Genomic DNA, 26,737 nt, shown 5'->3' with positions numbered 1-26,737 from the left:
TATAAGTGCTAAAAGTGGTCCCTTATAAGGTATAATAAGTAAGAGATATCCTAATTCTAAAGGGATATAAAATAGCAGTTATTAAATTACTAAAAGAATAGCTTATATAAGGTATATTAAAAAATCCTATAGAGCCTATTAAAACCCTTAGTTCTTAGTTATTAAGAAAGATAAAAACTTCTATTTAATTAACTTTATAACTCTTATAAATAAGGTAATTATAAATAACAGCCTATTCCCTTTTTATATAAATAAATTCTTAATAGATTTTATTATATATAAAGTTATATTATTATTAGACTTTTTCTTAAAATATAATTAATTCCTTTTTAATAAAAAAAGCTAAGATATAACTATATTTAATATACTAATATAGCTATTAAGGATATATAGTCTTTTATAAAAAGCAATAAACTCTATTACTTAGTTATAAGAAACATTATCTATATCTTTAAAGACCTTATTTTAAAAGTCTATAAGGCCTTCCTTAATAATATCTATATTAAGGAACTAATTATAACTTATAATAAAGAGAAGGTTATTTTAGGGGTTAAAAGGTATATACTTAAGTATCTTATTAATATTAATAAGATCCTTATTAATATTAAGCTCTTAGGCTATATTATTAATAGTAATAAGTTATAATTGTATTAAAAGATTATAATAGTAATTAAATATCTTTATAAGATAAATAATAAGGTATTAGATAATATTAAGGTAATTAAGATTATAAAGTAAAAGAGTTATATTAATATAAGGAAGGTATAGTTATTTTTTAAAATTATTAGGTATTATAGGTAATAAATCTATTACTTTATATAGATTACTAAGCCCCTTATAAAGTTACTTTAAAAGGATACTAATTTCTATTAAGGCTAGCTAGAATAAGAAATAAGAAATACTTTAAAGGCTAAAGTTATATAACCTTTACTTTTAATTACTCTTAATTATATTAAGGAAGCTAGGGAGGTAATTGTAATAGTTAATATTAGCCTTATAGGCTAAAAGGTAGTATTAATATAAGTAGTTAATAGTAAGAAATAACTAGTTTAGTTTAAATTAAGTCTTTAAAATAAGGCTACGTCTATATATAATATAATAAAAAGAGAGTATTATCTAGCCTTATATATATTTTAATAGCTAAGAGGAATAATTTATAATATTAAGTTTATCTTTAAGATAAATATATAAATCTTTATATATTAGTCAAATAGGAAAGTAAATAATATACCTAAATTACTAATTCTATAATAAATTAATTACCTCTTGCTCTTTAACTTCTAGATTTAATATATATTAGAAAAGAAACATAAACTAGCTAATAGCTTATTAAAAAAGCTTATAAGATTATTTAATTAATTAAATACTAAGGTTAAGAATAATATTAAGGACTTTATTAACCTTTATCTTAATATAATTAAGATTAATAAAATATTTAAAATTATAAATAAAAACTATTTACTAAAATTAAAATAATTAGCTTAATACTTAATAACCTTAAAAAGGCTACCTAATATAATAAACTTTTATATTATACCTTATAAGACTAAAGTAAGAATTTCTTTATATAAGGATAATACCTCTAGAAATGCCCTTATAGATATTAAGACTAGCCTATATTAATAAACGAAGATTTAGTAATATAAAGGCAAGTAATTAAATAGTATTATAAGGTAAGTAGTTATAAAGGATAAGATATTATAATAAACCTTATTAAAAAGAGGTATTACTAAAAGAACCTTTAAAAAGAAGTTATTACTGCCCTTTATATATGCCTTATATATTAGAAATGCTATTTATTAAGACTTTTTAAAAAGGTTTAATATATTATACTATCTAATCCCTTTATTAAGATTTATTTTAATATATAAAATATATTTAAGAATTAAAAATATAAATATTTACTTAAGGTATATTATAACCTTATAAGGTAAATAAAAGTAAAGCTATTAAAGGTATTATTAATAAATATTATAAAGAAGTTTATTAAAGGATTAATCTTTTAGTATAAAATAATATTAATTATTATAATAAATAAGAAACTTAAAATAAAAAAGGAGCTATTTAAGGTATTAAACTTATATAATATTAAATAAATTAAGACCTTATTATATAATCTTAAGGGCAATAGCCTAAATAAGTATAAATATATTATATTATATAAAGTCCTTAAAAAGCTATAATATAAAGGGAAAAATATATAAGTTAAGAATCTTAAATATGCCTTATTAATAAAACAGATAACTGTAAAAGGATTATATAGATACTTGCCCTTTTACTTAATATATAGCTAGGAGCCTATATACCTATTAGAAGTTAAGTACCCTACTTAGTAACTAATTAATTAAAATAAGGTATATATGCCAGAAAAGAGGTTATAGGCTTAAATCTATATCCTAGAAATAAAAGGGGCAGATATAAAGAAGGCTAAAGTTAAAGTTATTAAATATTAAAAGCTTATTATATATTTTATTATTTAGATATAGAAATTTAGTTTTCTAGCTTTTAAAGGCAAGATTATAAATATAGTTAATTAATACTATAAAAAGCTACTATAATCCTAATATTAAGCTAGTTAAGAAGATATAGTATAAGTACTTCTATAGTAATTATCCTAAGCTTAATACCTTAATATTAAAGGTAAAGGAAGTAGCATACTATAAGTATAAGGAAGCTAGCATAAAGGAGATAAAGTAATAGTTTAAGCAGCTTAATAAGGTTATTATAAGATATAAAATTAATATTTTAGAAACTTAAAATACTAATTAAGTAAATATTAGAATTAAAATACTATAAAAGTAAATATAATACCTTATTATATATATTAAGAAGAAGATTATAATAAAGGTATATTTCCTTAATAATTAAAAGACTTATATTATAATTAGTATAGGTAATACTACTAGAGAAATTACTTTATTATAGCTTATCTTTAACGCCTTTTTAATACTAAAGTAAGTAAATATAAAAAGAGATCTTAAGATATAGTTTATATAGTTAAATATAATATTTTTAAATAATAATATAATACTTAAGTAAGTAAGAGACTTTAACTAGAAGTCTTAAGAGAAATCTATAGTAGTTTAATATTATTAGCTAGATTTTAAAGTATAGTTTAGGTATAATAAGTATTTAAAAAGCTCTTTTAATATTACTACTTTATATAATAGGCCTTTAAGTATAAAAAGAAAGGCTGAAGAGGATTTTATATAATAATTACTTATTATTAATAGCTTTTCTAATTATACCTCTTTTACCTTTTAAAAATACTATATAAAATGTAATATTCTTATTACTTACCTTTTTCCTTATCTAACTTATATATTTTAATTAATAAATCTTAGTATTTTTTAATAATTAAAGAATATATATTAAAAAAGGCTATAAGATACTTTATAAAAGGGAAATTTAAGCTTTAAGTACTATAACTTTACTAGCTCCTTTAAGGTATATATTATTAACTTTAACCTTCTCTTAAATACTTTACTTTTTATATATTAATTCTTATTATCTTAAGAGATCTTTAATAAAGGCATTATATTAGCCTATATTATTATAAGCTTTAAAAAGTTAAGAATTTTCCTGCCTACTAAGGTGCCTATAATTAGCTATCTTTTAAAGAAAAAGCTAAAGACTTATAAGGCTATTAATTTAGTATTATCTTTACTTTTATTATATGAAAATCGCTTTCTCCTGGCCTTTAATATAATAAGAGATATTAATACCTACCATTATAATATTTTAAGCTCTTTAATACTTAAGGAACTAGAATTAATCTAGAAGATTATTAATAAAGCTATTATACTTAAGAATATTATAAAGAATTATATTAAAGAGTACTAAGTATATATTAAGAAGAGATATTATTAAAAAAAGTATAATAAGTAAATATAACTAATATAAGATTATATTTATAATATAAGCTTAAAGGAGCTTTAAGAATAATATATTAAGTTTATAAAAGCAGGAGATAAGGTATAATAATACTTATAACTTCAAAATCTTTAATCTTTTATAATATAATAAATATAAAGATAAAAGATAAATAATAAAAGAAAAAGGAGGTTATTATGAATAATATTAAAAAGAAGTTATAATTTAAATAATAATTTAAATATATTAAGAAGGATATTAAATATACCTTATATAACTCCTTATAAGCTAAGATAACTTCTTAATTAAATAAAAAGGAGGATTTCTTTATAAATAATACCTAGCTTACCTTAAAAGCCTATAGGGCTATTTATAAAGTATATTTTATTAATAAGCCCCTTTTATTAATAAATTTATTATGCCTTCTTTATAATAATAATATTATTAATTTTATACTTATGTAACTACTAGCTAATAAAGATAAGGATAAAGATATTAATCTACTTAATAAAGATAATCTTAAGATACCCTTATTACTGCCCTGCCTACCTAACTATAAGTCCCCCTTTTAATAATACCCTTAATATTATACCTGCCTTAATACTATACCTAATATAATAATGCCTTTATAAATTATATAATAAAAGAAGCTAAAGCCTTAGAGGCTACTTAAGTACTTTATAATAAATAAGAACCCCCTTTAATTAGGTAAGAAATATATAAGAAGTTATTCTTAACTAAGAAGCTATTTAGGTATTATAGTAGTTATTTTACCTAGTTATATATAGTTAATAGTAAATATATTATTATAAGAAGCTTTATTTTATAATACTAATACTTTTTACTTTTTTTAACCTAATAAGAGTATTAAAGAACTAAAAATGCCTTAAATAGCACTAAAAACCAGGCCCTTTAGTTATCCTACCCTTTTATGCCATCTTACTGTTTTACGCCTAACTAAGCTTGCTTAGTTGGCTTGCCCCGCCCCGCGGCATGAGTTAACAGGTATTATAAAAGATTCTTATTAAAGGTTTTTTTAATAAGGGTAACTTAATTATAAAGTCTATTATAATTAAAATTTATAGTCTTTTAGCTCTTAGTAGTAATTATAGCTATTTATAAGATTTATATTTTTATATTTTTATTTTTAAATAAAGGTTATATTATTAAATAACTTTTTTTATTATTATTTTTATTCTTTTTATATTATATATTCCTTGTATTCTTTTTAGTATTTTTTATAATACTTTAAGAGCTATATAAGACATATTTATATATATCTTATATTAATTCTTTTTTAAGTTTTTTTAGGATAAATAGTATATAAAGTACTTTTTTACTATTATTTAAGGTTATTTCTTATAGGTTATAATGTTTCTTAATTTTAGCTTCTTTTATTTATTTTTTAAGTTTCTTACTTTTTTATACTTAACTAATAGTTTTAATTAGGTTATTTTTTTATAAGTTTTTATTAGTCTATATAAATAGTTTTTTAAGTAGTTTTTAATATAAGTATTATTTATAAAACTTTATATTTTCTTATAATTTTTAATATATAAAATAATACTTAAATATAATACTATTTAATAAATATAAATATATATTTATAAGAGAATTAGATTTTTCCTTTAAAGTGAGTTTTATTATTTTATAAATTATAATATAGTCCTATAAGTTAATTAATAAAATCTTATTTCTTATTTAAATATAATTGTTTTTAGTATTTTAATAAAGAGTTTAATTTTTATTTTATTTTTATAAGTATTTTAATTAATTAAATAAACTAATATTTTCTTTTTAAATTAAGTTTTAAAAGTTATTTTTTAATTTTAATAATTTATATTAAGATTAAATTATTTATTAATACTATTTATATCTTTAATATTTATATCTTTAATATTTATATCTTTATAATATATAATTATATAATTAAATTTATATAATTATTTAATATATTATTTTTTTTTCCCTTATTTTTAACCTTATAAAAGGTTATTTAGCTTTTTAGCTTTTTTTTTTAGTAATATAAATAAAAAAACCTTTATAGCAGGCTATTATAATAGAAGTTAATATTAAATAAAGTTTATCTGCCTTAATAACGCGATTACTGCCTTAACTAAGTACTATAAATACTAGCTTTTAGTAGCCTTAATTAACCTCTATAATATACTATGCCTAATTTATCTATTATAAAGTATATTACCTAACCTAACTATTAGTTATACTTGCTAATATTAATTATAATTACTATTATAATACTTTATAATAGCCTATAGTCTAATTAGGGCTATTATATAACTAATTATAATCTTATTAATATAATTAAATTAGCCTTAAAGTAAGCTATAAGAAAAGATAATTATATATTATATATAATAGCTATAGCTATTAGAAAGACCTTCTTAGTAAAAAGGAAATCTAGCCTAATTAAGATAGCTATTTTTAATTATAGCTTAATTAAATTAATTAATTATATAAATCTAGGTTATTTAAGTAATATTATATCCCTAGCCTAGATTAATTAAGAGCTATTTAGATTAAAAAACCTAGAAAATGCCTTAAGGTATAATTAGCTTTTAATAGTAAAAGAGGTAGCTTTCCTTATTGCCTTTATAGGCTTAAACTTAGCTTAATATAAAAAGTAGCTTATTAATATAATTATAAAGGCAGAATAAGTACTTTATATCTTCTTTATTATATATAAGTATATAGATTAGGCTAGTTATAGCCTTAAACTTTAAGAGCCTAAAGATAAGGAGTTTATATATAAAGTTCTAGGATAAATATAAGGTAAAGGCAGGGTTTTATAAAGGAATTATATTAAGTTTACTTTATATAAGTTAGTTAGTAGAAGTTAAATTAACCTTAATTAATTAAATATATATAGTAGGGTATATAATTAATTAACCTTATATATAAGAATAGATAAAGTAAAATTAGTAAAAAAGTAGTAGTTTAAATAAGGGATTTAATATATTATAATTATTATTAATTTAGCTATTATATTATTATAAAATAAGTTATATTTTTATAACTTATAAATACTTTTATTAAATATTTATTTCTCTTAAAATAATATTTAAATTCTTTAAAGTAATTAATAATAATTAAAAAGTTTATATTATAAATAAAATAATTAAATTCTATTTTATATATTTTATACTAATAAAAAGTAATAAGGTATTTTATTTTTTTAATGTTTTTAATTTTATAAGTTAGCCTTAAAAGGTATATATAAATATCTTTAAAATCTAATATAATTTTAATATTTATTACCCTTATAGTTAGTAAAGCTTTATTAAGTTAAATTATTATAAATAGCTGCCTTAATTAAAGCCTAAATCTAGCTATATATATACTAGCTAAAAAGCCCTGCTTATTAGCTGGCCCTAACCTTCTTCCTACAAGCCATCTAAAACGTCTTTTATCGACCTCCGTTGCCACGCTTCAATCATCCATCACGCAGTAAGTTATACAACCCCACTTTTCCTCTTCTAACCACAACCACTAACAGCATTACAGATACAAAGTAATAAGGTATATTATATTATTATTATCGTATATTATATTATTATTATCTTATTATCTTATTTATATTCTTAAGGTAAAATTAAAAGTATTAATTTTAAGTTTAATTTATTAATTTAAGTTAAATATTATTAAAATAAGTTTATTATTAATAGCTTTTTTAAATTATTAAAAGCTTTTTTTTTTTTTTTTTTAAGTTTATAAGTTAGCCTTAAAAGATATATCTAAGTATTTTTAAAATCTAATATAGTTTAAATATTTATTACCCCTATAGTGTTACGATTCGTGTCCGTAACAGCGCTGTAAGGCTTCTATAAGGCAGCTGTAGCACACCCATAATTGCTTGCATAGCGATTATGGCCCGATCTTTTGCCCTGTGGTTTAACGGCTTGTGCAACCGTTACATATAGTTAATAAAGCTTTATTAAGTTAAATTATTATAATTAACTACCTTAATTATATCTTAAACCTAGCTATATATATACTAGTTAAAAAGCCTTGCCTATTAGCTAGCCCTAACCTTCTTCCTTTAACCCATTTTAAAGGTCTTTTATCAACCCCTGCAGTATATTATACTTTAATTATCTATTATACAGTAAGTTATCTAACCCGACTTTCCCTCTTCTAGCCGCAACTGCTGATAGTATTATAGCTGCCTTATTATAATACCTATTTAAAGAAGCCTGCAGGCACCTAGGCCTAATAAGCCTTATCTAACTAAAGGCTATAATATAATCCTTAAGATTAAAGAAGCTTTTAAGTAAAATAAAAGTAAATATAATATATTATATATAATAGCTATAAATATTAAAAAGGCCTAATTTAATAAGGATAATACTAGCTATATTAAAATAATAATCTTTAATTATAAAATCCTCTTATTTATATAATCTATTTATAAAAACCTTTTAATTAATAAAGATTTCCTTAAATATAAAAAGTAAAAGCTTAAGGATTTAAAAAGAAAGCTATATAAAGAAATATAGTTAAGTAGGAGAGAGAGGGGGTTTCTTAAGGCTCTTAATAGCAGCTTATATAATAAGTAGCTTAAGGATATCTGGTAGTAAGCTAAGGAAGTATTAGAAAAGACTAAGAACCTGTAATGTAATATCTAGGATACAAGCGGGGTAATTGCAGGGTTTTATAAAAGAAATATATTAAGTTTTATATAAGTTTAAGTACTTAAAGTAAAAGACCTAAAGTTATAAATTTAATATTAGTAATAAAAGAAGACTAAATAAGTTATAAAATAGGCTATATAACTAAATAAGTAAATTAGCTATAATATTAATATATTATTAATATAAATAAGGGATATAAGATTTTATATTTTAAATAAGTTACTTAAAGCTAATAAAAATAACTTTTTATATATGAAATAAATATATTAATATCTTATAATACTTTATAACCTTATAAATATATTTTTTATTTTCTTTTTTTATATTAAAGAAAATAAAAATTATTTAAGTAATATATTATAAAGATATTAAGATATTCTTAAAGTATATAATTAATTTATATTTAATTCTTAAATAAATATAACTAAATATGTTATTAAGGATTTAAATAATTATATATATCCTTTTTATTATATATTATTTAATTATATCTTAAGTTTTATAAGCTTAACCTAAAATAGCTTATAAATAAAAAAGAATTTTAAGTTCTTAATATCTTTTAATATAATTTTAATATTATATTTTATATATAATAATAACTTTATATTTAATTCCTTTTAAATTACCTTTTTATAAATATAATATTTTAATAGTATATTTTTAAGTTAATTTATTAAATTCCTTTTAGGTAATTTATTTTATTTATTTAATATATTAATCTAATTATTTAAACTATTCCTTAAGGATTATTATTATTCTTATAATATATTTTCTTCTGCCTTTTATATATATATATTATATTCCTTTTAAAATAGGTAAATATTCTTTATATTAGACTTTATTATTTTTATTAATTAAAGTTTAAAATCTTATAGTATTATTTTTTTAATCTTCTAACTTATTATTTAAAGATAATCTTTATAATTTATTTAGCTAATTCTCTAATTAATATAGTAATTATAATAATATGTAAATAAGTATTTAAATATTAAGTTAAAACTATTTATTAAGAAAATATTAAAGTTAATACCTTAGTTTTTTCTATTTATAAAGACCTTAAGGTAATTAATCTTTTTAATAATATTTTTATTGTTATATTTATAATTAGTTCTTTATTTATTAATAATTTAAAGCTTTTTCTTTTTATATATTTTTATATTATTTAAAGCTTATTTATTATATTAAGAAAAGTAATATTTATATCTATTTTACTATTTATAAATATAATAAGCTATTTGCCTTTAACTTATACTTTTAATTATAAGTAGGTTTTTTAACCTTATTTTAATATTATTTATAAAGCTTTTTCTTTTTTTAAGCATTTTAGCTTCACTAACTTTTTACTTATTTATTACCTTTTTATAAATAATATAAGCCTTTTCCGTATTTACTTAAGTAATTTATATTATATTTATTATAAATATACTTTAAGTTATTTAGGTATTTATTTATCTTAATAAGTATTAAGTATTTTTTATAAGCTATTCTTCTTAATTTATAATTTAAGATAAAGTCCTTTTTTTCTTAATTAATAAGGGGACTTTCTTTCTCCCTTTTTATTATTATAAGTAAATATTAATATTTTATTTTTAAATTACTTAAAAATATCTTTTAAAGATTTTTATTTTTTAAAAAGTTCTTTCTTTATTAAGTTATACTTTAATAAACTTTACTAATTGCTTTATTAATAGCTTTATTATTATTTATATTAACTTTATATTATATTTACTTTTTATACTATATATTATATTTAAAGTTTTAGATATATATTAAGGCTTTTTTATATATTTATATATATGCCTTAAGTCTTATTATATAAAATCCCTTATATTTTTATATATTTTAATATCTCATTATATTAATAATTAAATATAGTTTTTATTTTTAGTATTTCTTAACTTAAATTAAAAAGTAATTATTTATTACTTTCTTTTATTAATATTATAAATAGTAATATTATATATATAATACCTATAATATTTACTTATAATTTAAATAATATATATACCTTTATAAATCCCTTTTTAATTAAATAACTTTTTTTTAAAATTATAAGATTTTTAATAACCTTTTTAATATAAGGCTAAATATAAATATTAATATTTTATTTCTTTTTTTTCCCTTACCTTTAGCCTTATATAAGGCTATTAAGCTTTTTAGCTTTTTATTAAATAGTAAGACCCTTATAGCAAGCTATTATTATAGAAATTAGAATTAAATAACGTTTATTTACTTTAATAATATAATTACTGCCTTAATTAAGTAATACTAATACTAGTTATATCTTAGTAGCTAGATTAACCTTCTTGCTTTAACCTATCTAAAGGAATATTATATTTAATTTATTTATTATACTTAAGTATATTATTTAACCTAACTTTCCCTCTTTTAACCCTTCTTACTAATAGTATAATAGGTATACTGCCTTAATACCTATTATATAAAATAGCCTATAGCTGTATAATTATACCTATTATATAATTAGTTATAATTTTAATCTAGCTATTAGGCCTGCCTTAAAGGTAACTAATAAAGAAAAACTTTATATAATATATATAATAATTATTAGTATTATAAAGAACTTCTTATTAAAAGATAAATTTAATTTTATTAAAATAATTATCTTTAATTATAGCTTAGTTTAGTTAATTAATTATATAAAAGAGAGATATTATATTAATTTAATTAATTTAAATTAAGTTAATAATAAGCTATTAGGTCTTAAAGACTTAGAAATAGCCTTAAAGGATAGTTATCTTCTTTAGTTAGACAAGGTAGCTTTTTTTACTGCCTTTATAAGCCTAAACTTAGCTATATATAAAGAGTAGCTCCTTAATATATCTATAAGGGTAGCTAATATTACTAGAGAGCTACTCTTAAATTAGTAAAAAGTTAGATAAATATAAGGTAAAGGCAGGGTTTAGAAATTTTATTAAAGTTAAAATTAAAAGAATTATATTACGTCTGTTTATATAAGTTAGTTAGTAAAAGTTAAATTAACCTAAAGTCATAACTAGCTTAATTAACTAAGTATATATAGCAGGGCATGTGACTAATTGATTATATATATAAAAATAAATAAAGTAAAATTAATAAAAAAGTAATAGTTTAAACTAGGGATCTTACTTTATAATTACTTATTTTTTAATAAGTTTTATATACTTTTAATATTTACTATTTTAGAAATAGTTTTTAATTTTATTATATTAAGATATAATTTTAATATCTTAAACTATTTATATTTCCTTATATTTAATTTTCTTAATGTTAAATTAATTTTATATCTTTATTAATTTAAAATAACTTAAATCTCTATAATACTTATTAAGTTATTTTAAGATAATTTAAATAGAAATATTATTTATTATTAAGTAAGGGTTATATATAATTACTTCCCTAGTTTAAATTACTACTTTTTTATTAATTTTACTCTATTTATTTTTATATATAAGGTTAATTAGTTATATACCTTATTATATATATTTAATTAATAAAGTTATAACTTTGACTTAATTTAACTTTTATTAACTAATTTATATAAAGTAAACTTGATATAATTTCTTTATAAAACCCTGCCTTTACCTTATATTTATTTTAAAACTTTATATATAAACTCCCTATGCTATATATATAATAAAGATAATATAAAGTACTTATTCTACCTTTATAATTATATTAATAAGCTACTTTTTATACTAGGCTAAGTTACTTATAAAAGTAATAAGGAAAGCTACTTCTTTTATTATTAAAGGCTAGTTATATTTTAAGGCTTTTTTTAGCTTTTTTAATTTAAATAGTTTTTAATTAGTTTAAGCTAAAGATATTATATTTTTTAAATAACTTAGATTTATATAATTAATTAATTTAATTAAGTTATAATTAAACTTAATTATTTTAATTAAATTAGATTTCTTTTTTAATAACAAGTTCTTTTTAAAAACTATAGTTATTATATATAATATATAATACTTTTTTCTTTTAGTTTAATTTAAGGCTAATTTAATTATATTAATAAGATTATAATTAGTTATATAATAGCCTTAATTAGGCTATAAGCTATTATAAAGTATTATAATAATAGCTATAATTAATATTAATAAGTATAATTAATAATTAGGTTAAGTAATATACTTTATAATAGATAAATTAGGTATAATATATTATAAAGGTTAATTAAGAAGTAGTCCTTTAGGTAGGTTAAAGGAAGAAGGTTAATCTAGTTATTAAGAGACCTATAACTAGTATTTATATATCTTAGTTAAGGCAGTAATTATATTATAAAGGCAGATAAACCTTATTTAATATTAACTTCTCTTATAATAGCTTATTATAAAGGTCTCTTTATTTATATTATTAATAAAAAAGCTAAAAAGCTAAATAGCTTCTTATAAGGTTAAAAGTAAGGGGAAAATATATATATATATATATTATTATTATATTTTTATTTTTAATTAATATTATAATAAGGTTTATTTTATTATTATTTACTATATTATAAATTCTAGGCTTTTTAAGTAAATAATTAATAATTAATTATTAATTTTAATAACTATATTAATATATTTAATTAAAGTTTATAATTAGTCTTTTTATTATAATTTGACTTTAATTAATTTTTTAAGTATATTAAAGAAAAAGGATATTAATATATTTTAATTTTATAATAATTTACTTATAAGTTATAAGAATTTTATTTTTAAGGATAAGGATAATTTAGTTTATTTAAGTGTTTTAATTTTCCTTTTAGCTTATCTTTTTTTATTAAATATTCTAAAAGCTATATAAAGTATATTTTTAAATTTAAAATGTCTTACTTTTTTAAGAATAATAATAGTTTAGAGTTTTACCTTATAAAATAAGTTTTAAATATAATTACTTATAATAAATTAAATCTATTAGGTTATAATTTTAATTAATTTTTTAATTATATATATAACTTTTATAAAGCTATAATAGAATTAGTTTAAGTAATATATAATAAATACTTATTTTTATATAAGGAATATAAGTAATATATTAAAGGTTTTATTAAAACGCTTAGGTATATTATGCTTAAAGATTTCTTTAAAATCCTTTTTAATATTTAATATTAAGGCTATAATATATATTTCATATTAAATATATATAATACTTTAATTTTATTATTATTATATAATAGAAAATTTATTTAATATTTTATATATTTTATTTATATTATTAATAATATATTTATGTTCCTTATAAAGTTATTTAATCATTAAATTAATAAAGCTTTAAGATAAGTTATTTATATTATTTATTTTCTAATTAGTTAATAGTTTATTAGTTATTACTAGTAAAATAGGTATAAAATAAGTAAGTATTATAGCTTACTATTCTTAAAAGTTAGTAATTATATTTTATTACTAAATAAGGTTAATATTAATAAATATTATATTTAATATTACTTATTATTATATAATATAGTTTAAATAAGAGTTATTAATATATAATATTTATATTTAATTATATTAAATTTAATTATAGTAGGTTTATTATTAATAAATTATATAAGGTATATATTAAGTATTATTAAAGTATTATATTTCTTAATAATAAATTTAATATATATTAGGCTTAATTAATATAAAAAAGTTATGTTACTAGTTAGTAAGTTAAAATTTATAAAAGTATTAATAAGTATTATTTTATATATATAAAATATAAGATATTTTATAATATATTTATATAAGACTAAGATATTAGTTTTTTAATCCTAGATTAATATCTTAATATTTTAATCTTATTATAATTAGTTAAATATAGAAAACTAAAAAAGAAAGCTTTAGTCTGTATATAATTGGTGCAATTAGTAGGGGAATTTGTAGGGTATATGTGACGTAACCGCGAGGGTCGTAACAATTAGTATTATTATCAGGGTCTTATCTTATTCCTGTCAGCACTAAGTTTCAGATGTCAGTATAGGCGGAGCTGTCCTTCCTGTTATTCACTCCAGTATTACCTTCTTATCCACAGGAGGGTAATTATTTCCATAGGGCTTATTTTCAGGGGAATCTGTAAAGCTCAAACTTCTTTTTAGTCCTGCATCCTAACCAGAAGCCCAAATCGAGAACCCTCTGGAGAGACCAAGGATGACCGTGTTTATTAATCCTCTGTTATACCAAAGCCAAGAGATCGCCGTTTCTGACTGGATCACTCTTCTCACTCTTTGTTTAGCTCCGCTCATTGCGCATGTTCTCATCGGCGCGCCTTCACCGACTTATCTTTCGCTGAGTCGACCACCTTGGCATGAACGAATATGCCACTATAACCCGACCTCTATTCTCTGGCGATATGGAGCAATCACTGACCGTCGCATTCGGGCCAAGAATTGGGATAGATTCGATCTCGCTGCCAGCAATGCTTTGTTTTGGACTGACCAAGGCTGGGATGGATCTGAAGAGATGATCGCGTACAGCCGACCGCGTTGTGTGCAACTACCCGATGGAGACAGGGTCACCCTGTTGTCAAGAGATGCAATCAAAACTCTCATTATCACCGTTCAGGGCATGCAGGCCATCATCCTGCTATTGGGCAGTCAAATCGACCCATCTGCCCCAAGCTTCACACTGTTGATGGCTGTCGACATTATCTTCTTTCCCATCGCACTTTTCGGGTTGCTGAGGCTGTGCAGCTGTCTCTGGCTTACGGACGAGTTCTCGTTCGCTTCGATGGAGGACATCCCTGCAGGTTCTCCACAGCCGCTCGGCTGCAGCACAACATCCTTCGAGCTTTTGGCTGCCAATCCTGCGACAATTGAGCCCCAGAGATTCTATACCTCAGCCTTCTGGGGCAGCAGAATGTTTCGATTCACGTATGCTCTAGTCCTCCTTGCACTCCTGGGGTTGGCCTTGTCGTTCATGGTCCCGCGCGGAGACACTTTCTACACTACGACGACTTTCGTGGTGATTATCTTCTACCTGGGCGTGATCGGAATGACTGCTCTGATAACTGCCTGGTACATGGGGATTAAGGGAGCAAAATCTACTGTCTTGCCTTGCATCTCATCAACCTGGTACAAGTTCTACACTGGCGCTCTGTTGGGCTTTGGAATTGCCGTGATTGTCATCGCATGCATTGAGACCCGCAAGACTCCCTGCGGAAAATTCACAAGCGGTCCAGGTATACAGGCTGATTTGTTAGCATGCTTGCGCGGAAAATTCGACAAGATCGAGCACCATGACATTATTGACGGCCCATACAATGGCACTGTCAGTTATGGTTTCCAGCGTCCCAACAATGCTAGCTACGTAGTAGCTCACTACGAAGACGATCAGCAAAATGCTTTCAATTTCACTAGGATGTGTTTCAGCAGCATGTTTGGAATCTAACGGTGTAATCAAGGCCAGCAAGCGAGAACAGACGGAAAGGCTCGACTGAGGTCTTAGCAAAAGCCTGTACGCTATGAGTATAATACAGTTGCAAAAGTGTTGAAGATGGAAGGAATGAGAGAGGAGTTGTAACTAATAAGAATTCTTTGGCAATGAAATGGCTTGCCAGGGATCAGGCAGTTACAGCATGATGAAGGGGACGGGAACTGAAGAAGAAAACTAAGTCAGCGTACTGGCTTGCCTCATGGCCACGAGTTTTCAATCGAGGAAATAGACAGCGATAGATGAAAAGCGTGGACAGAATCCCACGTGATAATAACATCATATCTTCTATTTTTATCAGTCACATTCCAGAAGATGGCAGTCACCGATTTAAGGTTCATATCGTCCCTTTTAATAACGTGTTATATGTTCCGGCACGCCGACGTGATTCGTCTAACGCCAATTAGACTTTACTCGCTTGTCAGTAAAGCTAACGTCTTTGCTACATCCGTTTTAGGCCGTCAATCAACCCCTCGTGTTAGCGGAGCTGTTGTGCAGATCGGAGGTTGGCTGAGCAGCTGGTCATGAAAATGATCGGTTGCTCGGCAGTACTCAGCTATAAGAAAGGTACTACGATCATAATGGTAGTGGCTGGGCTTTCTATAGTGTGATTGTGATGTCAAACCAGTCCTCCCGCTGTATCACGATTGGTAAACCACTTTAACAGTGGAGGCTTCCGACAGATAGCCCCTTGTGTATCAAACCTTGGGCTAGGTCATGGGAGAGAATGGGATAGAAAACAAGAGGTTGGTATACCAACAAGATGAGTGCTAAGACTCTTCACAATACGAATATATAACCTTTGAGACAGGTCGTCTGAATTGGAAACATCATCAACGGATGGCATTTCAGCAACACATAGGAACAAATATCCTTTCCATCCTTATACTCTATCACCAAATCGTGCACCTTCGCCTACCTTTCTTAATCATGAACAAGCTCATCACAGCCTTAAGTCTCGTCTCGGCCGCGTTGGCACTTCCTCTCACAACCTACGATGAGTGTGAAAATGCTTTCTACGCTTGCGTCGCAGCTGGGACACCAGAAATGGCATGCTCGTGTACCCTGACAGCTTGTGTTGGCGAGGACAGTGCACGACTTCGCGAGTACTGTTCTTCTGCCACGGCATCTCTCGCGCAGCCCACCAAGACAGATGCTCCATCTGTCAGCAGCAACGATACAGCTCCTGTTGAAACCTTCACTCCCATTCCTGGTATTCCAGGTGGTTGCAATCCTGCTCATCCCGGATCATGCCCACCGCCTTACCATACGGGACTTCCCCCAACCTTCACCCCAATTCCTATTGTTCCTGGTGGATGCAGCCCAGCTCATCCAGAGCTTTGCGCTTCATCCCATGTCACCTACACTGCTACTTCAATCGCAACCCATCCTTCAATTCCCGTCCCTACCGATGGCACTCAACCAGCGCCATACCCTAGCCCTAAGCCTGTTGATGGCAAGACTTGGGCAATCCAGAATCTCACGCGATACTGCGGCGAGGATGACGATGGATGTGACTACAACTTTGCGGTAGAGGCTGACGGTAAGACTGAGCGATGCACCATCATCCGTATGCCTGGCTCCAATGCTGTGACAGAAAGCTGGGCCAACGAACCCTGCACTGACGGGTCCGACCTGAGCATCTCGTGGGGCTACGTCACTGAGCCTGCTCCCGCATTTGCTGTACTCACCGTTGTCAAAGACAAGCAGCTTGCTTGGTTCGGTGTGTCCGATGTCAATGGCCAGCAGGTCACACCATCTAACCCTTTCGGCTCCGGCGACTTTGGAGATCTGGGGCCTGAACAGGTTTACAGCTACTAAGCGACGTAGCTAGGTACTTACCCTTGACAAAGGAAGTGCAACGGCAGTTGATGATTCGAGGCAGATCTTATGGGGTATGGCGAAGGAAATGATGGGATATTAGACTGTACAGTTTGATTAGAATGGCATTTTGCTCCAATAATAGTAATAGAATCGCATAATAGGAAGAATACAAGCTTTAATAGCTTTTGCAATTTTTACTCGTCAACTACAGATTCTTATGCATGCCATAAGGATGATAGTCGCTGTTTTATATGAGAGATGAATGACTGACGCTTCAACACTGAATATTAACATCGTGATAAGCATTGATACTAGGGTGGAGTTAATGTCATCTCTCAGTGTCGCATTCGAAAGTTGCCAAGGACTTCTGTCGTGGTTTCAAACTAGCCAAGAGTCTTGACAGACTGACACGGCCCGATCGCTTCTTGGATATCTTGGCTTCAATCAAAACTCGGGACAATAGGCTCCGCAACAACCGTTATGGAAATTACATCCGATTGTAGAGTATGACGCGTGGCTCGAGCCAGGATAAAGTGACTAGAAATTCGAGACGAGAATGTCCGTCATTTATGGAATTTTAAGCTTACTGCATCTTGGCTTTGGCTTGAGCTGTTACTCGTAGTCTTCTATGGCAACACCATAGCCAAGAGTGCCGAGGCGCCAAGCACCATGTGTATAATGACAGTGGCATCGCTGGGAACGTGAGCTTTCGGAAGGCCGTGCGGAAGCATGGGTGGATGCAGCTACAAAAGGAAGATGAAGTCTCATGAAAACTAATGTGAGCCCGAACCAAGATATTCTTTTCATTACTTTCTTCGTCACTCTTTCACCGACTCACCTTCATTTGCACTCTTTGATCATGCTTCTCTTCAAGTACATACTAGCCGTGCTGCCTGCAGCTCTGGCAAAAGACATTTTCGTCTCTCCCAATGGATCGAGCAGTGGTTCAGGCTCCAGCAGCTCCCCTCTTGCCGACATCCAAGCTGCAGTTAATGCTGCCAGCGCAGGAGACACTATTTATCTCCGAAAGGGTACCTACAGCCCTTCTAAGAACATCCACTTTACCAAGAAAGGTTCCTCCAGCAAGCCTTACACCATCTCGTCCTACAACAATGAAGAAGTCATCATTGACGGTGACAAGATGTCTGGTACTCCGGCTGCTCTTGGCGCTAGTCTCGCTGGCAAAGACCGTGGTATCTTTCATGTCGAGAAGGCCGAGTACTGGAGGTTCATCCACATCACTCTCACCAAGGGCCCTTACGGTGTCTACGTGAAGGATTCGCACAACAACTACTTCGAGCGCCTGACTACCCACAGCAACTATGAGACTGGTTTCCACATGCAGAACAGCATTTCCAACAACGAGATCGTTTATCTCGACACTTACAACAATGCTGATCCGCGAAACAACGGGCAGAACGCCGATGGCATGGCTATCAAGGAAGGCTCAGGCGCTGGCAACATCATCCGCGGCATTCGCAGCTATGAGAACGCTGATGACGGCATTGATCTGTATGAGTTCAAGTCTTCTGTTACTATCCTTGATAACATCATCTTTGATAACGGAGTCAACCGATGGAACTTCAACCCCTATAGAGGAGACGGCATTGGAATCAAGCTTGGCGGTGGCTCACCTGCCAACCGCGCCAATGTCAACCATGTCGCCCGCAACAACTTCTCCTTCCGTAACCGCCGTGGCTTCAGCGACAACAACATGCCCGGTGACATGACTCTCGTTCATAACACTGCTTGGAAGAACCGTGAGGAAGGTTTCAACCAGCGTTCTTCCAAGGCTACCTACGAGAACAACCTTTCTGCCAACAATGCTGGCTCCAGCAGCTTGAGCAAGCAGAATACGCTCACTTCGGTGAAGGGTAAGGGCAACAACTGGGAGAAGGGTGGATCTTGGCAGGATGCGGACTTCAAGGCTACTTCTACTAGCCTTGTCAAGGGACGTCGACAGGCTAATGGCAAGATCACTCGAAGCGACTTCCTTCGCCCTGCTGATGGCGGTAACTATGGAGCCACTACTCACTGGGTCTAAGATCTCTCAATCGCGGTGATGGGCTGGCCTTGAGGTTCACCAGTAAGCATCACTGAGGTCCGAACGAGGCAGGAACTTGAATACAGTAGAATCTCAGTGGACTGATCTCCTCTTACTTCTCATGTGAATGTTGCTTAGTTCTTTAAGTTGATGTATTCTGACCGGGATGTTTATGTATACATGAAAGTGAACAGGAGAGACGAATGAGAACCTCTTGACCGGTGTACTCATCCAAGACCCCCGAAAGCACATTGAAGCTGCTCAGTAAGCGGTCCAAAGGCTAGTCGTGACCAGCCATTTGATCTTGATGAACATCCCTGCATCGACAAGTTCTTGAACTGCCAACTAAACTCCGCCTTCGTTCATGATACTCTAATCCGTGGTATTGCCATTTCGACCAGACATAAGAGCTCGATTCTTGCCGCCACTCTCATCAACGAGAGTTTGAGTATTCTTGAATCGCCAAGCAGGAATGTTTCGTGCATAAAGCTCGTCGAGCTCCCAGTAACTTCGACCATAGGTCTAAAGGAATGTTAGTATGAACCACTTGGTAGCTAATTGGGTAGCACTGACCTCAGGGTAGAAGAACCAAAGAAGGATAGTAGTAGGTACCAACAATCCAGCCCAGACAAACACAGCCTTGACACCAAGGTTACCAGCATCCGGGCTGATCATGTAAGACACTGTCCATTGGAACACAACACTGAAGATAATAGATTAGCTCACATCCTATGCAGTTGGCAAGTTAACTTACAATCCAATACCATAGCAGCCCAAATTGAAAGACGTTGTTTGGGCTCTCAGTCGTGGTGTAGAGGTTTCGCCAGCTGCGACGAAACCAATAGGTCCGGCCGAGCAGCCGTAGGCAATGACCCAGAGGAGAAGACAGCCCAAGGCCGCCTTATCGGAGGCAGGGTTCTTAAAAAATCCAGTAGTTCCAAGGCCGACGTTGAAAAGCATCATGGAAAAACATCCACTAGATAGTCGGTCAGCGTAGGTTTCATCTACTTGTTCATCTGAACTCACCCAACAAGAAGAGGTCTGCGACCAATGAACTCACACGCGATGAGGGATGATACGATGGCGATAATGAGCAAAACGAAGCTTTACAAGTTAGTTGACGAGTAATTACGGGCTGGCTATACCTTTACTCACGTAATAATTGTGACAAGGAAGGGATCCTTCAGGCCGGCAACTGCGAAGAAATACTAGCGGCACGTCAGCTCTGTATCAGATACAAGATCGAAGCACTGCTTACCGTCGAGTAGGAAAACACAATTGGCGCTCCTGCAGCCCATTGACTGCAAATACCCATGCATCCAGCCAAGGTTCTGCGCCAGTTATGCTTGTCGAAGATCTCAAAGAAGGACGAGGACTTGGACTCGAGATGAAGCTGTCGCTCAGCTTCAATACCATGCTGGATGACGCGATACTCATGTTCCTAGGAAGAGATAATGTTAATACTTGTAGCTGTATCTCCTTATGAGAAGGCACTTACCACATCGTAGCCGTCAATGTTACCGTAGAGTGTGAGCATGGACTTCTTGGCCTTGTCACCCTCTCCCTTGCGAGCGTAGTAGATATGGGATTCGGGAACGAGCCATACCATCAAGATAAGAAGCTTAGAGAGTCCAGTCAGATTCCGACGCTTCAACAAAGGATTGGATGATAGGTACATACCCCAGTGAAAATGAACTCAGTGGCAATCAGAGGTCTCCACTTGGTCGGCTGATGAATAGTAATGAGTTGTGTCGCGATAGCGCTTATGAGCTGTCCGATACCGAGGCAGAGCTGATAAGCACCAATCATTAGACCTCGAATCTGAAAAGGCGCAAGCTCCGAGACATATGTGACGAGGATCGACTGTGCAAGTCCGACACCAGCCCGAACGAGAACGGCAGCTCCGAGCCAACTCTTCCAGCCAGACGCTGTAATCTCGGCGATGGAACCTCCAAGAAGTATAACGATCGCACCGCAGAGAGCTGTTCTAAAGTGACCAGTTAGCAAACCGACAGAGCCAACCAAGTAAAAAGACTTACTTTCTACCAAACTTGTCGGCAAAGTAACCGCCAGTGAACATGCCGAGGGTCTTGGACATCTCAGCGAAACCCTGCCAGTAGGAGACGACCCGAGCGCTGACAGCCGGCTTGCCATTGATCGTGGTATCGGCCATGGTGTTGATGAACGCTTGCATCGGGATGACGTTACCGGGGATCTGTTGCTGGAACTGTAAAACGTGTTAGCAGACAGGGAGAAAGAGGGAGCCACCAGCGACCTAGACTTACTCCATCATTCAAGGCTGCCCAGTTCAAGATCATGCAGAAAAGGAGAGCTTTCCAAAAGGTCTTGACGACAGCCCATCGTCCGAGGGCTGATAGACTTCTGGTCAGTGGTCATAAGTACAGTGAGGTTGATGGGGACGTACATGCAAACTTGGTCTCGTAGACTTGGATATCTATGCCCAGTGACTCTTTGGTAAAGACATCGATCGGTTCCGGGTCATGAACGACGGTTGGCTTCTCTGAGCTTTTGGATGTCATGTTGATAGAAGAGTGATCTGGGCAATCAGAGAAACTTGAGAGAGTGAAGTTTGTCTGATGGGATAGATAACCCAGGACAAGAGGCTTTAATTGATTAAATAGTTACGATGACATCTCAAGTAGAGGACTGTCCATATATAGTCCAACGGTCCACTGTACTCCGGGGGAGTTCCAGACCCCAGATCTTCCCCGCGGGGAATGCCCTCTTCGAGACTAGATCCCAGACTAGTGGGATCAATCGAGAGAGGTTCAAGGGATACTGTAGCACCAGCCGTAGTCTTACTCTTACGACTCGTTAGTGTTGAGATGCGGGGAGAGCTACTACCAAGACCAAAGATATTGTAGGTTCTGTGAAAACGGGGTCGCTGGCGGCGGCGGAGAAAATGATCAACCGCTAGGCCTTGTTACGAAAAGGGATACTCCGACGGAGCCCGTGGGCCAGATACTCTTCGCCCACGTCTGCTGCGTTTACTACCACTCTTTTCATCTTCTTTCTTTTTCAGAATTAGCTATTGTTAGTGGCTTGCCACCCTTTTCAGAGCGGCTATGAGTGTCCGTAAAGCTCCATGCGACTATATCGAAAGATATGACTCCCCAACAGGTTGCAAACATCTTGTCACAGGCTGCCTGGTGATACAGATGGCCATTGAAGGGATAATGAACTCCGACGTATGCTGTTCTAGATTCTAGAAGCCTTGGCGTTACCAAACGGCAAGTTCCATGGAACCAAACTATCCAATCACGGCATTCACTGCGCTCTCAGTAGTATCGGCCTCAGTGAGCCGTAACCCCGCTTAACCAGCCATGAGAGCGAGTCAGTTACGCTATTGTGCTTGTATCGGGCCTCTGAATTCCGATAAAGATGGAGATCAACAAACTGGCATTGTGCATATAAATCTTCCCACATTCATTGAGAATGTTACCAATACTCAACATACACTAAATTACGAGATCGCCACTAGAATGTCTATGAACGAATCCGACTGTACCGTTCTACGGGATGGCTTCCCTAGACCATTCCCTGACACCCCTACCAATGTCTTGGAGCAGTTCAAGATGTCTGGCAAGGTGGTTGTCGTGACTGGTGGCGCTGACGGTATTGGCTACGCTGTTGCGGAGGGAATGGCTGAAGCCAACGCCCATGTTGTGTTATGGTATAACTCGTAAGTCGTATCATGCCGATCAAGATTCCTATACAGTGACTGACAAGTGGTTAGAAACGATGTAGCTATCCAGAGAGCGCAAGATCTTGGGGTTAAGCACAGTGCCAAAACTGCTGCTTACAAAGTCGACGGTATGTTTATTGCATCGTTTTGGAATATAACAAAATGGGGCTAATATGATGGCAGTATCGGACGCTGAGTCGGTGCAAAAAGCGGTACAGCAAGTGGTACAAGACTTTGGCAAGATAGACGTCTTCGTCGCCAACGCGGGAATGGCCATCAGCAAGCCAATCCTGGAACAGACTCTCCCCGAATTCGATAAGCAAATGTCCGTGAATGGTGCGTACAACCCATCATCCTATTTCATCTCAAGAGTAACATCTAATACCTCTCAGTCAACGGAGTTGTCTATTGCTCCAAATACGTCGGCGAAGTCTTCAAACGCCAAGGCAACGGTGTTCTCATCATCACCTCTAGCATGAGCGCACATATCGTCAACGTCCCTGTCGACCAACCTATTTACAATGGCACCAAAGCATTTGTGACGCATTTCGGCAAGTCGCTAGCTCGCGAGTGGAGAGAGTTCGCCCGCGTCAACATCGTATCGCCCGGTTTCTTTGATACCAAGATGGGAGCTGGTCCACTAGCACTGAACGAAGCTTACCGCATGTCGGTGCTTGGCAGACAGGGACATGTGAAGGAAATCAAGGGCTTGTATTTGTACTTGGCCAGTGATGCATCCACATATACAACTGGATCAGATATTATCATTGACGGCGGTTATGTACTTCCTTAGTATTGTCGGTAGTCGAAATTTGGAGTTGAGCGATCTCCAAGCTTCTCACCCGTCAAAAGTATCCTGGGGAAACCAATCGTTGAACAAGGCATCCATAGGCGCATTGTCGAGATACCCCCACGGAGTATTATCAAGAATCATCCTCATTGTAGGATCTGATCCATCATCGTTCAGTGTCCAGGCCCCCATGGAGAGATCCCCATCACTGAAATTATGCAAATCGACCGGTGGTATCGATGTCTCAGTATCACCTACTGGGGCCTGGAGCGCAGTTGGAGCTTCCTCAACAAGCTCAGGCACAGTGAGGACAGTTCGGCGAGTGTTCGCCGCTGTTTCTGCCCTTCTGTTTATGAGCTCTAGTACCTCCAAGCATCGTTTTGATGATCTGCTTCTGCTTGAGAAAGTTACCAGGCAACTCTGGGCCTTGTGGACCATCATTCGCCAATCGGTTGTCTCGTTGTCGAGTTTGTTTTGAGCCTCACGGTCTAGATAGCTCGCTTCAAGAACAAGAGCGGCTTGGAACAAGAAGTATGTGGCATACCAGACAATACCGAGATGCAAAATGCCTTCATTTACGCTGCAGAAAGCTGTTATATCGTTTATGCTTTGCATGGCAGCATCAAGACAGCGTGTCTCTGCATCAGTCTTGCTGGGGAGATATGGATGATTTCGCTTGCTTCCTCGCCAAAGGATAATCCGCAAGTTCTGCTCTTTCCACAAAACAACAGCCCGCGGACCAGTGAACCATATTGGGACGTCTACAGAAGTGAAGTATTGAGGAAGTTTATGTCGCCAATCGGTGAGCGTCCGTTCTATGGCCTCGGCAACTTGGTACTCGACTTTGGTGTTGGCTGTTTTCGCTGTGAGATACTCGAGATATAGCGAGTTTGCGTGCTTCGCAAGTTCTGCTTGTGCGATGACGGCGGATAGAGTCGTTGGCGTGTTGACTTCAGGCGGGGCTAGCATGGAGGGTTCGAGATCCTGCTGTTGTTAGCATATCGTGATCAACGTTTCTTTTCGGGGCAAAGCTATCGAGGTTCAATTACCTTGTCGTCAATGTTTCTTGGTAGCGCGGTATCAATGATCCCTTCCTGCGCATACGGTGGTCTCCCAGTTGTGATGTTGAACCCGCTATCAAAGCAGTAAACGACCCAGAATAACTGCCTCCGCCTTTCAAGTCCAATATTGTCTTCCAGGTTCGGTGTCTCTCTATGCATCCCAAGTCCAAGTGCCATCTTGTATGCGATACCTATGAACTGATAGCCTGTGTTTGGCTTGTCCATCTTCTGTAGATAATTGCCCATGAGAAGGAGCGCCTGGACCGTTTCAAGCGACCCCGACTCCAGCATGTGTATCGATAGAGAGTTTCTCGCTGCGGTATAGAAGCGGGATCCAGCGTGATGTTTATCTGAAGTAGATATCCAGTGCCCAATGGCCAACACCAGGTAGTAGATGATGTTCCATGATGACTTGCCACGTCGCATGCCACGAGCGGCAAGCTTTTGGCGGAATGATCGTTCATGCAGAATCGGATACGAAACGTTGTAGAAGAGGAAGTATGCGTCGATAAGATAGCTTGTTAAAGACTCATTCGCCAGATTCGGTGGATCGAGTGACGCTTTTGACTTATGCGTCCGGCTGGGGGATTTGCCATGGCTATTGGCAGGAGAGTTTGACGCCGCAAGCTCCGGTAGCATTGAAGCAATCTCTTGTAATAGATTTGCGCCGGAACTACTGCCTGAATGTCGTGTGAGACCGAAATATGCGACGATGGCAATAACAGAGGAGTTTTGGTGACATACCTAGATATCCAGCATCAAGGCTGTTTAACGTGGCCATGCCATCCATGGCTCCGGCTTCATCATTCTGACTATCGAAATCTGGTGGCAAAGAGGGTTCACTCCATTCATATTCGTGCGCTGGTTCCTCATGCTCAGGCGACTCATCATCTGACTCTTGCTCTGTTCGTCTGATGGCTTCCTGACCAGCCTCTAGGTTAGCGAGAGCAACATCAATATCCATATCTGGATGCAGCGATCGAATGAGAGACTCGAGCTTATTACAGCGCTGCTCCATCGCATCGAGATTCTTCCGCGTAAGCCTTGTCCTATCCGGTGGGTTCACGAAGCTGCAGTCTTTGCCCGCGCGGGCGCAGTAGGAGCATGGCCCCGGGCCATTGAGACTAGGTTGGCATCGGCTTTTGCGCTTCTGGCAATTGAGACAAGCTCGAAGTTGGCTCGAAGAACCGTGCATCGGAGGACGACCCATCTTTAGTCTCGCATATGCACGTATTGTTACAAAGAGAAGGGAGAGTTATCATGAGCGCAAGGTTTGAGCTAGCGTCATTCATTCATCGGAGCACTGTCGGCCGACACACGTAGCAGCCACTAGGTGCGGAGTAGCCGCCTTCGGTAGATTGGAGACCGACAAACATCAGGTGAGCAGAAGATCAATATT

The 26,737-nt window shown here is 32.0% G+C and overlaps 6 protein-coding genes across 6 annotated transcripts; 4 read left to right on the top strand and 2 right to left on the bottom strand.

Annotated features, from left to right (window-relative positions):
- The first annotated feature begins 14,457 nt into the window (after positions 1 to 14,457).
- Positions 14,458 to 16,180, top strand: BKA55DRAFT_562508 (uncharacterized protein). The gene has a single exon (XM_046192293.1). The coding sequence runs from the start codon at positions 14,633 to 14,635 to the stop codon at positions 15,869 to 15,871; it is 1,239 nt and encodes a 412-aa protein (XP_046052120.1). The 5' UTR covers positions 14,458 to 14,632; the 3' UTR covers positions 15,872 to 16,180.
- Positions 16,181 to 16,530: 350 nt separating this feature from the next.
- Positions 16,531 to 17,908, top strand: BKA55DRAFT_562506 (uncharacterized protein). The gene has a single exon (XM_046192292.1). It carries the CDS (start codon positions 16,754 to 16,756, stop codon positions 17,732 to 17,734), a length of 981 nt encoding a protein of 326 aa, XP_046052119.1. The 5' UTR covers positions 16,531 to 16,753; the 3' UTR covers positions 17,735 to 17,908.
- A 688-nt stretch (positions 17,909 to 18,596) lies between these two features.
- On the top strand, positions 18,597 to 19,781 carry BKA55DRAFT_724483 (pectin lyase fold/virulence factor; the record flags this gene model as incomplete). Its single annotated transcript, XM_046201081.1, has 1 exon — positions 18,597 to 19,781. One exon carries the CDS (start codon positions 18,597 to 18,599, stop codon positions 19,779 to 19,781), a length of 1,185 nt encoding a protein of 394 aa, XP_046052118.1.
- Positions 19,782 to 20,153: 372 nt separating this feature from the next.
- BKA55DRAFT_724477 (major facilitator superfamily domain-containing protein) lies at positions 20,154 to 22,774 on the bottom strand (the record flags this gene model as incomplete). The annotated part of the gene is made up of 10 exons (XM_046201080.1): positions 22,207 to 22,774; positions 22,067 to 22,152; positions 21,821 to 22,008; positions 21,462 to 21,768; positions 21,280 to 21,402; positions 21,040 to 21,222; positions 20,937 to 20,989; positions 20,536 to 20,757; positions 20,355 to 20,484; positions 20,154 to 20,303 (listed from the first exon to the last, which is right to left on the bottom strand). The coding sequence occupies exons 1-10, from the start codon at positions 22,319 to 22,321 to the stop codon at positions 20,154 to 20,156; spliced, it is 1,557 nt and encodes a 518-aa protein (XP_046052117.1). The 5' UTR covers positions 22,322 to 22,774.
- Positions 22,775 to 23,284: 510 nt separating this feature from the next.
- On the top strand, positions 23,285 to 24,280 carry BKA55DRAFT_505947 (reductase with broad range of substrate specificity; the record flags this gene model as incomplete). The annotated part of the gene is made up of 4 exons (XM_046187230.1): positions 23,285 to 23,484; positions 23,539 to 23,615; positions 23,671 to 23,823; positions 23,880 to 24,280. The coding sequence occupies 4 exons, from the start codon at positions 23,285 to 23,287 to the stop codon at positions 24,278 to 24,280; spliced, it is 831 nt and encodes a 276-aa protein (XP_046052116.1).
- Positions 24,281 to 24,325: 45 nt separating this feature from the next.
- On the bottom strand, positions 24,326 to 26,548 carry BKA55DRAFT_687704 (fungal-specific transcription factor domain-containing protein; the record flags this gene model as incomplete). The annotated part of the gene is made up of 3 exons (XM_046199106.1): positions 24,326 to 25,261; positions 25,327 to 26,018; positions 26,083 to 26,548. 3 exons carry the CDS (start codon positions 26,546 to 26,548, stop codon positions 24,326 to 24,328), a joined length of 2,094 nt encoding a protein of 697 aa, XP_046052115.1.
- Between the last annotated feature and the right edge of the window lie 189 nt (positions 26,549 to 26,737).

The sequence above is a fragment of the Fusarium redolens genome (assembly GCF_020744475.1).
Source record: "Fusarium redolens strain MPI-CAGE-AT-0023 chromosome Unknown BKA55scaffold_5, whole genome shotgun sequence".
Classification (NCBI taxonomy): Eukaryota; Fungi; Ascomycota; class Sordariomycetes; order Hypocreales; family Nectriaceae; genus Fusarium; species Fusarium redolens.
The sequence above is the reverse complement of the archived record's forward strand: the minus strand, read 5'-3'. Positions and strand labels throughout refer to the sequence as shown.

Excerpts from the sequence above, each read along its gene's own strand:
- BKA55DRAFT_562508 (XM_046192293.1), top strand. The coding sequence starts at position 14,633 with ATGACCGTGTTTATTAATCCTCTGTTATACCAAAGCCAAGAGATCGCC.
- BKA55DRAFT_562506 (XM_046192292.1), top strand. The coding sequence starts at position 16,754 with ATGGCATTTCAGCAACACATAGGAACAAATATCCTTTCCATCCTTATA.